The following is a 12,404-nucleotide window of genomic DNA, read 5'->3' as shown; positions in this document are numbered from 1 at the left end:
TTTTACAGAAGCAATCTTGACACCAAAACCACACTTTTTAGAAAAAAAAAAAAGTCTGTGCTACACACTTGTATTAGTTACTTGAAAACTGGGACATAAAAATGGTGTTTAATTAGTTGACAGTAATGTTACCAGAGAAGGAGAAAATGTTTTGCTAACTGGTATCCCTTAGCCCCCAGTACCAAGGTTAGATAATTCCTCCCCCTCCATCACATGAAGAAAAAAAGGGCAGCATAGAAGCAGCAACCTGTCTGGTCTGATTTAAATCTGTTTTTGTAGTATAAGAATAGCAAGTTTAACAATTATTTGTAACCACCACCTTCATATAACAGAGACTAACACATGTTGAAATAGGAAATAGCTTGAAACCAAGGGGAAATGGAAATAATACTCCTTTTTTAAGATATTTTCAGTATTTCTGGACCAGTTCTTACCACCCTCATTTATGAAAGGGACTCCAATGACCTGGCACTGGGGAACAGGCCTGGCAAGGGACTGCTCAGGTGAGTAAAGTGGGGCCAGTCCACGTCAGTTAACCCTGACCATCTTTCAGAGCTTGTCGAAGACAAAAGCGGCAGCACTTTTTTGACGGCTTAGGCCTCCTTTTTTGTTCTGGAACTTCTCCCCGCCCCGCGCAAGCACAGCCACAGCTTTGGGAAAGTACTCGCCCTCAGCCACAAGTGCTCGCTTCTCAGTAGCTTCCTCAGCTCGCTTACTTATCAGGGATCAGGAGTGCTTTATGCTTTCCAGCTCAGGCTCTTAGAGAAAGAAAACGCCAAAAGTGGTAGCACAGCAACAGAGGAGCCGCAAGTGAAGCCACGGGCTGATGCCAGCATTGCCAGGAACTAATTAACTTTAGGCTTTAGCATTAATTGTAGGTGCAACTACATGTTTTCGGACATGGCTGCAGTACTTTTGACTTGCTTTTTTTTCACTTGGAAGTGCGTTTTGGTAACCATGAAACACTCCTGGTCTGGCTTCCTGTATGAGAAAACAACGTGTCGGGAGGTATCTGAGCATGCAGCTGTGGCACAGCCGTGTGGCCGGCCTTCCTGGGTCTGGCTGCACTACAGAGCACCGCTCACCGCCCCGGGCCCTCTGGTACAGAAAGGCCGAACTCAGGTCACTGCAGACCATAAGTGATACCATCAGAAAGCTCTCATGCTGATCTCCATGGCCGCATACATAATCATTAACGATGGCCAGAATCCGCATTTTCTTTGAGTGAGAAATTCCTCTTTAGAACCAAGGTGTCCCTACATAGAAGCCTCCAGCTCAACCGACGGCTCGATTTGGCTTGCAGCGCGACATGCAACCGTGCGAAAGACCTGGGCTCAAGGGTCCTGGTCCTCCTCAGGCTGGCGAGGAGGAAGGCTAGCTAGCGCTGCGTCAGCAGGAGCACCTCCAAGCAGTCACGGTGTTTCGCCACAGTGAAAACTATGGGATACTGAGGGGAAGGGGCTTGTCACGGGATCAAACGGCAGCCCAGAACGCAGGGGCAGGTGAGACTGACCTGTGATCCTGGCTCCCTGTTTGGGGGGGGTCAGAGCCCTCTGGGCTTATGCCTTGGGCTGGGGTTTGGTGGCCGAGAGAAAGCCCAGGCTCAGATGCATGGGTTACCCTGCTGCAAAAACACAATATATAATAGAAAGTCTAAGCCAAAGATGTTCGTATCAGTTACAACAACGAGGAAGATAAATGCTTATAGGAAAAGCAGTACAAATTAACAACTATCAGAACTGCTGTTTGGCAAAACACATGCTCCCTGGGACCTGTTTTAACACAAGCTCCCAATTAAACTTCAGCTTATTCAGAAAACCCTCATTGTCTTCCTGGATAACTCTAATTGATTTTAATAGAAAACTTGTTTTATCAGGGCATTTCATCAACCCTGTTTGTGAAAAAGCTGCAGAAATGCTGGGTCTGTTGGCATTCCTTCTGTGTGAACTGAACCATCTGCCTTTAATAAAGAAGAATTTTGTTTTGAAACATCTAGAAACAATTTAAAATATCCCAAAAGAGTTTTAGCAGTCTCTGCAGAGTGATACTCTCAGCAGAAGCCTCGTATCATGAATCTGCTAAGTAGGAGGGGTTGCACAGAGGCATGTGCAACCATGTACATTTCCAGGACATTTTTCCAGGACATTTTTCAGGAACTGCCCAATGCAACCCTCCTGTCAGTGCTGTTCACAAGGGCTGCACAGCTCAAATCTTGTTCAGTGCTTAAGAAATTTCATTTAAATGACTAACGGCAAGATTCTCCATCTGGTCCTTGCCTGTACGCAAAAAAACATAAAAAAAAATACTTGTGCATAACGTGCAGTTACTGCAGACCAATGAATATACCAGATACTTTTATAGGCAAGCGTATTACTGTGCAACTGCTGGTAAAAAAAAAAAAAAATTGAATTCTGCACAAGGTATGGCACAACTGAACACAGTCTTTTAGCAGGCAATCTATCTGTCTCTGTTATCCACAAGAAACCAACAGTGCTACCCTCTTTTTCTGTCTCAACAAATATTCTTCATTGGATTTATGGGGGTCACATAGGTTGGTTGGCTTTCCATTTCAGAACAGATTTTAAGATTATTCTGTGTTTTCCAGAGAAAGTAAGAAGGTAAATTTGTCTGGGAAAAGCCTCCATTTATTCTAAGGCATCCTCAAAGGCAGTGCTTCTTGTTTGGCTAAAAAAGTTGGCCATGGTTAGACCATTCTCTGTCTTTCTCTTCTCCCAGAGCATGTTATCTCTCTGAGCAGACCCGCTGTGTGCCCTGGGCCGTTCTCTCCGTTCCCACTGAATCTCACAGTATGTGGTTCATGCAGTAACAGCTCTCTCTCCACAGGCTGACCGGCTTTCCAAGGAGACTCAGACAAGCCATGCAGTCCCATGCAACCCAAGATATTCCCAATCAGGAGAAGGGCAGAGAATTAGGTGGAAATTCAGGGGCACCTTTGAAAGAGAAAAATTTTACAGGGAAAAAATTTTCTAACTCTCACGCTCCCTGTTTACCCACTGATTTACAACTCTAAACATCTTGGAGTAAATGTATTACAGCTGAGCAGCATAGATTAAAAAAAAAAAAATGTGTCCATTAGAGTTGTTGGGGGTTTTTTTGCCTTTTTTTTTCTTTTATTGCAAACAATACTCTTCCCAACAATTATGTTCACTCTGAGATTAAAAAAAAAGCTGATCTGTTTTCATTTTTTACAGACCAAATCCAGCCCCAATTTGCGCCTGTGCTGAAGGATAGAATAACAATAAAATTAACTTAACTAGATTGTTTTTATAAATCTTATTTGAGAAACACAACTGGAAATGAAGAAAAGCACAGGACAAGTTTCTAAAGAACTTGCAATCTCATTTGTACTCTTAATAGTTTGGCCAGACTACTTTTACTTTTATCAAATTGTCACATGCAAGGAGAAAGAAAACCAGCAAATAACGTTCCATTAAGAGTTTATCAGCACTAAGACCAAGAGCACAGGGGTACTTGAAGAATAAACTCCCCCGAGGGATCTGGGGATAATATTTCTGGTTCCATATTAGCATTTTGGCTGCACAATGTTAAAATTACTATGTAGATCAAACTATTATTTATGTAATTGGAAGAAGAGGGTCTTCTCCATGTACCTTTCTAAGCCTACTTGCCTCAAGACAGTTCACTGCAGGTGGAAGAAAAGTTTCAGAACAAACTTAAATCCCCAAACTGGAGAAAGCAGGACTCAGAGAGGAGTTAGCATGATTAGTTTCCAGCAGGGTTGGTATCAAGCCCACCTGCCCATACAGGTGCAAAGTTACTACTAATGGTTTAGGGAAAGGGCACCATCCTTGCCATCATGGTCAACAAGGGGTCATTCCTATGTGGCGTAAGTGCTGTAAGAGCAAGCCAGTGTTTGACAAGCCCAGGGATTTTAAATCCAGCCATTCCCTATTCCTTCATGAAAGGAGCCTGAACGAGCAGGAATAAGCACATAGGAAATGCTCTTTCCCAACGGGGAGCACTGCATACATGGTCTCTTCAGTGAATGTAACCACCACATCAATATAGACAGCAACTCTAAGCTGTGCTGTAGAGGTCTGGGGATCAGTCACTTGGTAAGGACTGTCATTACCCATTTATTTCAGGGCTTACTCAAGACTGGCTGTTTCAGGCTTTGCTGGCTTACAGCTATAAACTTCAGGGTACTCTGAGAGCAGACAGACACCTCTTCTAAAACCTGCAGGCAGGCACACAGAGATACACAGTGCTAACTCTGCAATGACCCAACCCAAGGTGAAGGCAAGGGGAGGAAACAGGTTATCAGAAACTCAATATTGAACCAGGATACACTCAGCAATGGCAGTTTACTGTAGACAAAAGCCTGTAGTGATGGTGCAGGCTGCCACCATCATTGGGAATTGCTATGGGAATGACTGAGGAAGCCTACATAAAAAAGAAAATCGATAGTTAATTTTTTAAAGAATACATAAAAAGAGGTTGAAATACATTAGCCAAACTATTACCAGATTATCAGTCAGCAGTCAGAATGGGCCAGAGGGCAAAAAATGCAGCTGTCTACTTTTCAGTACTCTTAATCTCGATCTACAAAACACAAGTATGAAAACTCTACTTTTTGGCTTTGCTGTTGTAAATTCAGACTTACTCAGTAGAATTAGACCGTGGCCTAAATCTTTTGCCTCTGACTTTCTTTCTGTTTCCTCCTATATTACCTGAAAGAAATCACAGGATAAAGACAGATGGTAAAACATCGTGAAACTCACCAGCGTTCCACTCCAAACTGTACATTCTCCTTGCATCCCCAGCAAAAGCCACTGGCTATGACCATTTAAAAGCCATAGGTCAGTCCCTTTTGATTTACCTCAGACCAGGTAAACTTGGCACTTAGGTGATCTTTCACTACCTTTTGCAGCAACTGTGCAGAGCAAAAAACTATTTAGTTTCAGCATTCACTTGAGAAAATCACTGCTTCAAGAAAAACACTAAATACTGCATGGTAAAATCACAAAAGTTGGCAAGAGTGAATGGACTTCCTCTTTTTCATGTTGGCTCACACTGGAGGAATGGGAGAAATTAGATCTAACTTCTATGTGTAAAGCATTGTGAAACAAAAAAGGTTCTTGTGCAGGCCACTGTTAAATCCTAGCTCCAGGTTAACAACAGGCACAATGGTAAGGACTCATTACCTAAACTTTCAGAGAGCAGCAGTGACACGGGTTGGTTTCCACTGTGACCAGCACAAAGGTTCGCACTTACCTTGCCAAGAATTACTCCTAGGCCTCCCATTTTCACAAATGTCTGAAATATGTTTTGTGTCTGGGATCCTTTCACTCCAGGAATGAGATAATCCATTTGACCTGGAACAGGAGGGCTCAGATGCGGTTATTGTTATGGCTATTGTCTAACATAAATGCTAGCTCAACTGTTCAGAGACAGTCACATTCCCCAAGTCAGTGCCATGACACGGCCTAAGGTCTGTCTGCACTAGCAAAGCATCCACTTTTTTTGGTTAATTATGCTCTGCCAGCCGTCCCTGCAGCAGTTTGGTGTGTCCACATTCAAGAGCCAGGCTTCAGCACCATTTTCTCATGTGTCTGCTGCTGAAAGCACAAACATGAGCACATACCAGATTTCCTTAGGTATTTCAAGCCCTGACCTAGTTCTTAGTTGGAAGATGCTCCCCTAGCTGTGCTTATGATTTTTTACTGCATCCTTCCTGCAGGCTGCCCACCCCATCTTCGTGTTGCTGCAGTAAAGCCAGGACTGCTTCCCTCTCCCCACTGCCACCGGTCTCAGGATTCTGTGATGAGCAGCCTCCCAGCCACAGCTAGGAGCTCCAGTGGAGGGGTAACTGTCTCATTTTTGCTAATTTCAAATTTTTATTGTATTCTGTCAGCTAGTCATTGCAGCTTATACTTTTAATGCCTTTATATCTAGGTGCTTGGTGCAAACTAAAGTTTTTCCTTCCTCTTTTATTCCCTCCAAAAGCCAGAGATGTGTGTGCCAATGTCCAACAAGAAGAGGAGAGAGTGGGATTTTGCAGCAGGCTCCCTCCTGTTGAACTATAGCTGCTGCTCAGCCATTTGTCACAAAATCCACAATTATTTCCAAAACAAGAGGAAGTTGAAAACTGGTCAGAATAGATAGCGTATTTATTAGAAAGACGTTTTGCTTAAAGGATGTGTTTCTGTATTTTGTAACAGTCTGAATACTCCTGTGGTTTTCAAAATCTGCTCTGCTTGCAGGGCAGGCATCTGTCAGATGCTCTTCAGTTTCCAGAAGACCAGGCTAATCACAGCCACACTGAAGTAAGCCCAGAGTTTTATTCAAACTTATTTGAGGTATGAAAGGTCTGAGAACTGACGGATTGACAGATCCTCCTCGTTATAGCCTATTTTTATGTTCAGGAATGTCTTGCAATATAGGAGAAAATGATTACAAAATCTGTCAATCCGTCAGTTCTCAGACCTTTCATACCTCAAATAAGTTTGAATAAAACTTAAGTAATAAGTAAAAACTAATAATAGACTACTGTCTTTGGTGTTTGCAATTTCACAATAACAAAAATTATCATGAAGTTATGTTTTAATCTTGGAACACCCTCTGTGAATACTAACACTTCGTAGCATTTTCCAGCAAGGAGAAGCCCAGGTGGCTAATGGCCCAGTCACTTGAATGTCTGCCAAGAGCTGCCATTGATATCTGCACCCAGAGCAAATCAAAACTAGCTTGAAAGGTAGGAAATAGTGCCCTGGGCATCAAAACGGGAGGACTATGACAGTTCCACCACAATGTTAATGGAGCATTTGTCAGACTTACTTGTCCAGACTTGACAGTGGCACAACATAGCTGAACTGGTGGTGGGGCAACAACAAAACTCTCTAGTACAGACAGACCTTAGAAATCATTTGCTTTTTGGAACAAGCAATAAACAGAGACACATGAAAGAAATGAAATATGAAAAGAAACACAGGTACAGAAAAAAAAAAAGAAGAAACACATTAAATGACATTCATTTAAAAACAAACATTTTTTCTTAACTGGAATATGAACCTATGAACTGGCTTGCTCTTACAGCACACCAACCTATGAAAACTTGCTTCTCCAAGACTTTCTCAAAATTTTATCCAAATGAGAAAAGTTTCTCCAACACAAACACTACATCATTTAAGATTAATGTTTCCTCCCCAAAACAAAATAACTTATCCACGCACGAATCTAAAAAGCTGAATTTAAAAATTGGAAGTTGATAATTAATTATATAGTACTACAGTTTTTCTTAATAACCTTTTTATTAGACCAGATTTAATGAAGTTGCATATAAGATCAAGCTGGTATACCCAAAGGCACTACAAATGTATCCCTTCAATATAGTTCTCTTTACTTTATTCAAATTAGCAACTATAAAGAGAATAGTTTTGTCAACTGCACAGCTACAGACTGCTCCATGAGACAAGAACTGAGAATTGCAGCTTTGTAATAAAATAGTTCATGAGTGTCTAACCCCACCCACTGAACATTTACAGCTTCTTGTAAATTGTTTTGAAATGCTAGCTGAAGATTTTTGTAATTAAAGGATCTCTGATTGCAGCAGGACTTTGATGATCATGACCTAAAGACCTTGACGATTGCAAACTCCTTTCAATGTTTTTCAATTATTTTTCTATTTTAAAATGTTGATTTTTTTTTTTTTTAAGTAACTGGAGAAACAGCAGAATAAGTGAATTCTGAACAAGGGCAAAATCTAATGCCCTCCTTGGCTACTCATAACAGGAAGCACAAAACTACAGAAAGTCTTTGCAGAATTATTTTCTAAGATAGCACTCAGTGACATTTAGGACACTAGTCTAACAAGTAAAAGTGGAATCAAATGCAAGCACCATCATCTTTACTGTGAGACAGAAAGAATATTATCCAGAAGTCTAGGTCAACTCACTGAATTAATGACACTGACAAAGATAAAAAAATATTTATATTAAACAGTTTATAATTATTATTGAAGCAAGACAGTGTTCCTCATCTTTGATTACATGACTATGATAGTTTTTGTTTTGCTTTGTTTTGGTTTTTTGAGCAAGCAGTTATCGTTACAGTCTACTTGAAAGCAATTCTCAAGCAGGAAAATGATGAAAACTGGATTACGCCAATTTTGGCTTACAATGGCAAATGTGCTTATTCTGGCCTGGTTGTATAAATTATTAGCTCAGGGCATGCAAGAAAAATCAGTAATCAAAGAACAAAGGATGCTAATTGTAACATTCCACAAAGAAAGAAGAAAGGATCAAACCTGCTGCAAAACAATGAAATGTTCTGACTAATGGAATAATGGGTGATGGAACAGGTAGAAATCTGAAAATGCGACAGAAAAGCAGACCTCTTCTTAGAACTAGATGCAGAGTTTGTGCTGACTCCAGGAGGCATGTCGCTATAAAAAGAGTCGGCCTCTCCAGGCTTTTTTACATAATCTCCCTGGGGTATTTGTCTGAAGTATAACAAACAGCGTAGAGTCAGAAAACATGACAGGCAAGAGCGCACACACAAACATGAACAAATTTAAGTCTTAAAGAAAGAGGCAAGGATGATGATCCTTGAGGAAACCGGTTGAGCACACAATAAACCTATTAGTAAGTAATTCAACCACCCAAAAGAAAACTCCCATCTATTTTTGATAGCTCAGGAAAGAGGGTTATGTGGGTTTGGTAGGGGAAAACAAGGATGATTTCACTGATAAACTCTGATCACAGTTTTTAAAGTGAATAGTTGGTGGTTCTTGACTGATTTGATAACTAAGTTCAGCCATTTCAAATGGCTTACCATGCGGGTTGTGAAAGCATTCCCGGCTGCAGTATTAGCACCGCAGTCTGTGCTTAGTGCATGCCTGCATCAAAAAGGAGTTGAGGAAAAGCAAATGCTTTTTTCCCTCTGGATGATTACTGCTTCTGTGCCTTCTGTTCAATTTTTGTGATTGTTACTGAACTCAAATTGAACAACCTGTTGAGTTGTTTAAACTTCAGGAGGAGAAACACCTCCAGTTTATTTATTAGCTGTTCTCTTGTACAGGGAACTAGTACCAGTGTCAGAGCTTCTCAGCTGTTAATCCTTGTCACCACACTAGACTCTGTCTGCCAAGACACATAAAAATAATGCCAAACATATCTGAGAATAGTTCATCCTTTTCTAGTACTAGTAGCATGGTTTTGGTGCATAAAACTATCTATGCACTAGGAAGTCCTAATCAAGTTATGCCATTTTTGTTCAGGTGGTAAATTCATCGCCAGCAGAAAATCTCAAGCACAAATATCCCAGTTACAGTTCCACCAAGCCAAAAACTCTCCCTAATACAAATAGCTCATTTGAAAGTTGGCTATACCATAATGCCAGCTGTTTAATTATCCATTCAGCCCTGCACTGTCCAAGGCCTTTTGGCTTCAGTTTTCCCCATATTAACATGCATATTTATCAGAAGATTGATTCACGTTCAGATTATGCACAACTACAGAGCAGAACTGGGCTGTCTCCATTCTGTGTTTGAATTTCTAATGCTCCTCAAGGATTTTAAATGTGTAATTACATGACGCATAAATCATTAGTGTAGCACAGTACCTCCACACTATTTCCTCAGTTCTCAAGTCTCAGTCCCCATTCGTCAGCCACTACATTGGTATTTTCAGAATCAACTCAATTCATGTAGCTCTGCTCCTCGGGGCTCCCCTAGCAAACTGGACTCTTGCTGCTCAGTTAGAAATTACTTCTCCCATACAGTCATGCCCTCTAAGCCACATTATACCAGTTGACAGAATCTTTGCTCATTTACTCTTTTTATGATTTTCAGTTTACATGTTTCAGTCACTTGGTATTACCAAATATCATTCCTTATGTAATGCTTAAAAATATCTCCATGGCTTGTTTCCATCTTTATTTAAGGACTAATCACAAGCAATTAAAAAAAAAAAAAAAAAAAAAAAGGACACTGTGGTGGATATTTGTTTTTTTTGCTTACGGGATACTCCTTGTACATATCCAAAATTATTCTATTTAGAAGTCAGTCTATAGAATTTCATCTTCTGCATGAGGGAGACTTAGTTACTAAAGATCTCCAGCCCTCCATCATATTCAAATGTCTCAGCTGATGCTGGTTTCTGCTCTGTCCATGCTCACTGATGCAGCTGCAGACTGACCACATCCTCACATATATTAATTTATGGAGATGAGGGAATTTGAAAAACATTAGATTCTCTCATACTCCAACACTATTGTGCATGGGGTGGTCTCTCTGTATTTTGAGGTTCTGACTACTCTGTCCTCTGCCAGCACTGTGCCCAGGATAGTGACTCAATGGCCATGTTTGCCTGTTTATGTAGAGCCAACATCCACCATTGAGCACCACCAAACCCCCAAATTCTGCCTTCCCTGTGCCAGGTGACATTTCCTACCCACCAACCACTCCATAGTGCTTGACTTCAAGAGCTTTGCCTTCTTCCAGTTACTGTTCCCGTCACCTATCTGACCTTGCTGTGCACAACATAAATTAACTAGCACTTGGCAGAGCTTTTCTGCTTTTCGCAAGTATTTTGAGCCTGGCAGAGAAAGCACTACATGGGCAGAGGAAATGGAGAACAAGCGCAACAGGTAGCAGCAACACACAAAGCGGCAGCTTGGATCGGGGCTGCTAATGCAGGCAGAAAACAGGAGAATTTGAGAACTTGTCTTATCTGCAGGGGACTGGGAGAAGAAGGAGACACCTCCTTCCCAAAGGTCGATCTGCCAGGCAGATAATGGCAGTCTTCCAGGAGGTGAACCCAAATCACTAAAAACTGTTTGTTTTTTGGCCACCAGTTCAAAAGTGTGAAAGCTCAGGCCTCTGCTGAAGACGGTGCCATAATTTGGCTACAAATAATTCAGCAGGGCAGCTGTAAGGAATGGGCTTTCCATTCACACATCAATTTAATTGCTTTGTATTTTTAACTGCAAGGAAGCTTCAAAAATGAATTTGTCTCAGAAGGATCCTGAACATCATGTGAATAGTAATTATTCAATTCTCAGCCTCCCAAAGACATTTTCATCTCTAATAGCCAATTTTCAGCCTCTTCCTGGAAATATTCTCCTGTTTTCCTAAATAAAACATCCTATCTAAGAAGTAATTATTATTTTTTCTAATGAGTCCAATGAAATTAGGATTTCAAGCAATGTGTATAGAATAAATATTATTTTTTATATTCAAGCAGATATTCTTTAAAATATGATAATTCATCACCACTATATTTTCTTTATAGCATGTAAATGAGCAAGAGAGAAGAAAAGCTATTTTCAGAGTTTTCCAGACATACATTCTGTTCCTTTTATCACGTACCTCTGCCTTCTGTAGTTTCTTTCCATAAAAAGAGAAGAGAAAGAAATACAATTAAATTATCAGTATGCAGGTATACATGGTTACTAAGACCAAAAAAAAAAAAAAAAAAGGAAAAAATATATATACCTATTAACTTTTTTTATTAACTTTTTTCTCAATATTTTTTTTCTACAAAACCCATTTTGAAATAAACATTCATAAAGCACTAAAGCAGAATAAATGAGGAAAACACATGTTGATGGCTGAAGTCAGTGCTCAGTTGGAGGTGCAGTTCATGATGAGTTTAACTCTATTTATTGTGACGTTGCTAATGAAAGGTTCACTTTTGCCCTCTACCTCCAAAAACTAATCCCTCTGGCTAGATTTGATTCCCAAACTAGCCCTTAACTTCTGGAGCTATACTCAAAATATAAGCCCAGATTTTCAGATACTGCCAGAAGTTGAGCAATGCCAAACCTTGGGGGACCATGTACTGGCTAGAGCACTGCCCGCAGCTGAACCTGCTCCACGTACCCACGGAAGGATTTTGAAAGCCAGTCTCACCCAAACACAGGTGATAAAGTACCTTAAATCTTTTTTTTTTTTTTTTAATACATGCAAAAGAACTAAAACCTTCTGGTTTTAGATGAAATTCACAAAAGGAGAAAAACTGGAAAAGAGTAATCAGATTAAAATAATCCATTTTGACCTTCAGTGAGCAGAACACTTGCAGCTCTACGCCAGGCAAGAACTTGAACCTTTTTTGCAAATTACAGATCTCTCTCTTTCACCAAAAAACATACTTGAATTAATTTGGAATTAAGCTGACTGAATACAAATATCTGCTTAAGCAAACCTATGGTTAAATACTTTACTGACTGAAGGCCAATCTCTCTAAATTTACATTGTCAGTACGACAGATTTGTGATTGAATCAGACTGTACTCTTGCATTTCCTTTGTCAGATACAATAAAATCATAATCTAACCACCTACAAAAAGAAATAAAAGAAATAGCTAAACATATTCCAAACCTGGATCAAGCCCTCCAAAAGCAAATCCACATATGCATGTAAG

The 12,404-nt window shown here is 40.3% G+C and overlaps 1 protein-coding gene across 1 annotated transcript in view; it reads right to left on the bottom strand.

Moving 5' to 3' along the window:
- The window catches only part of ADAM22 (ADAM metallopeptidase domain 22), a 64,565-nt gene that overhangs the window by 17,557 nt on the left and 34,604 nt on the right, over positions 1 to 12,404 (bottom strand). The window contains exons 22-25 of the mRNA XM_050708601.1: positions 11,351 to 11,368; positions 8,288 to 8,482; positions 5,257 to 5,357; positions 4,646 to 4,712 (exon numbers count right to left, since the gene is read on the bottom strand). Coding sequence (XP_050564558.1) covers positions 4,646 to 4,712; positions 5,257 to 5,357; positions 8,288 to 8,482; positions 11,351 to 11,368 — 381 coding nt within the window. The remainder of the gene's footprint in view (positions 1 to 4,645; positions 4,713 to 5,256; positions 5,358 to 8,287; positions 8,483 to 11,350; positions 11,369 to 12,404) is intronic.

This window comes from Cygnus atratus, chromosome 2, assembly GCF_013377495.2.
Source record: "Cygnus atratus isolate AKBS03 ecotype Queensland, Australia chromosome 2, CAtr_DNAZoo_HiC_assembly, whole genome shotgun sequence".
Classification (NCBI taxonomy): domain Eukaryota; kingdom Metazoa; phylum Chordata; class Aves; order Anseriformes; family Anatidae; genus Cygnus; species Cygnus atratus.
This window is presented reverse-complemented; position numbering and strand designations above follow the sequence as displayed.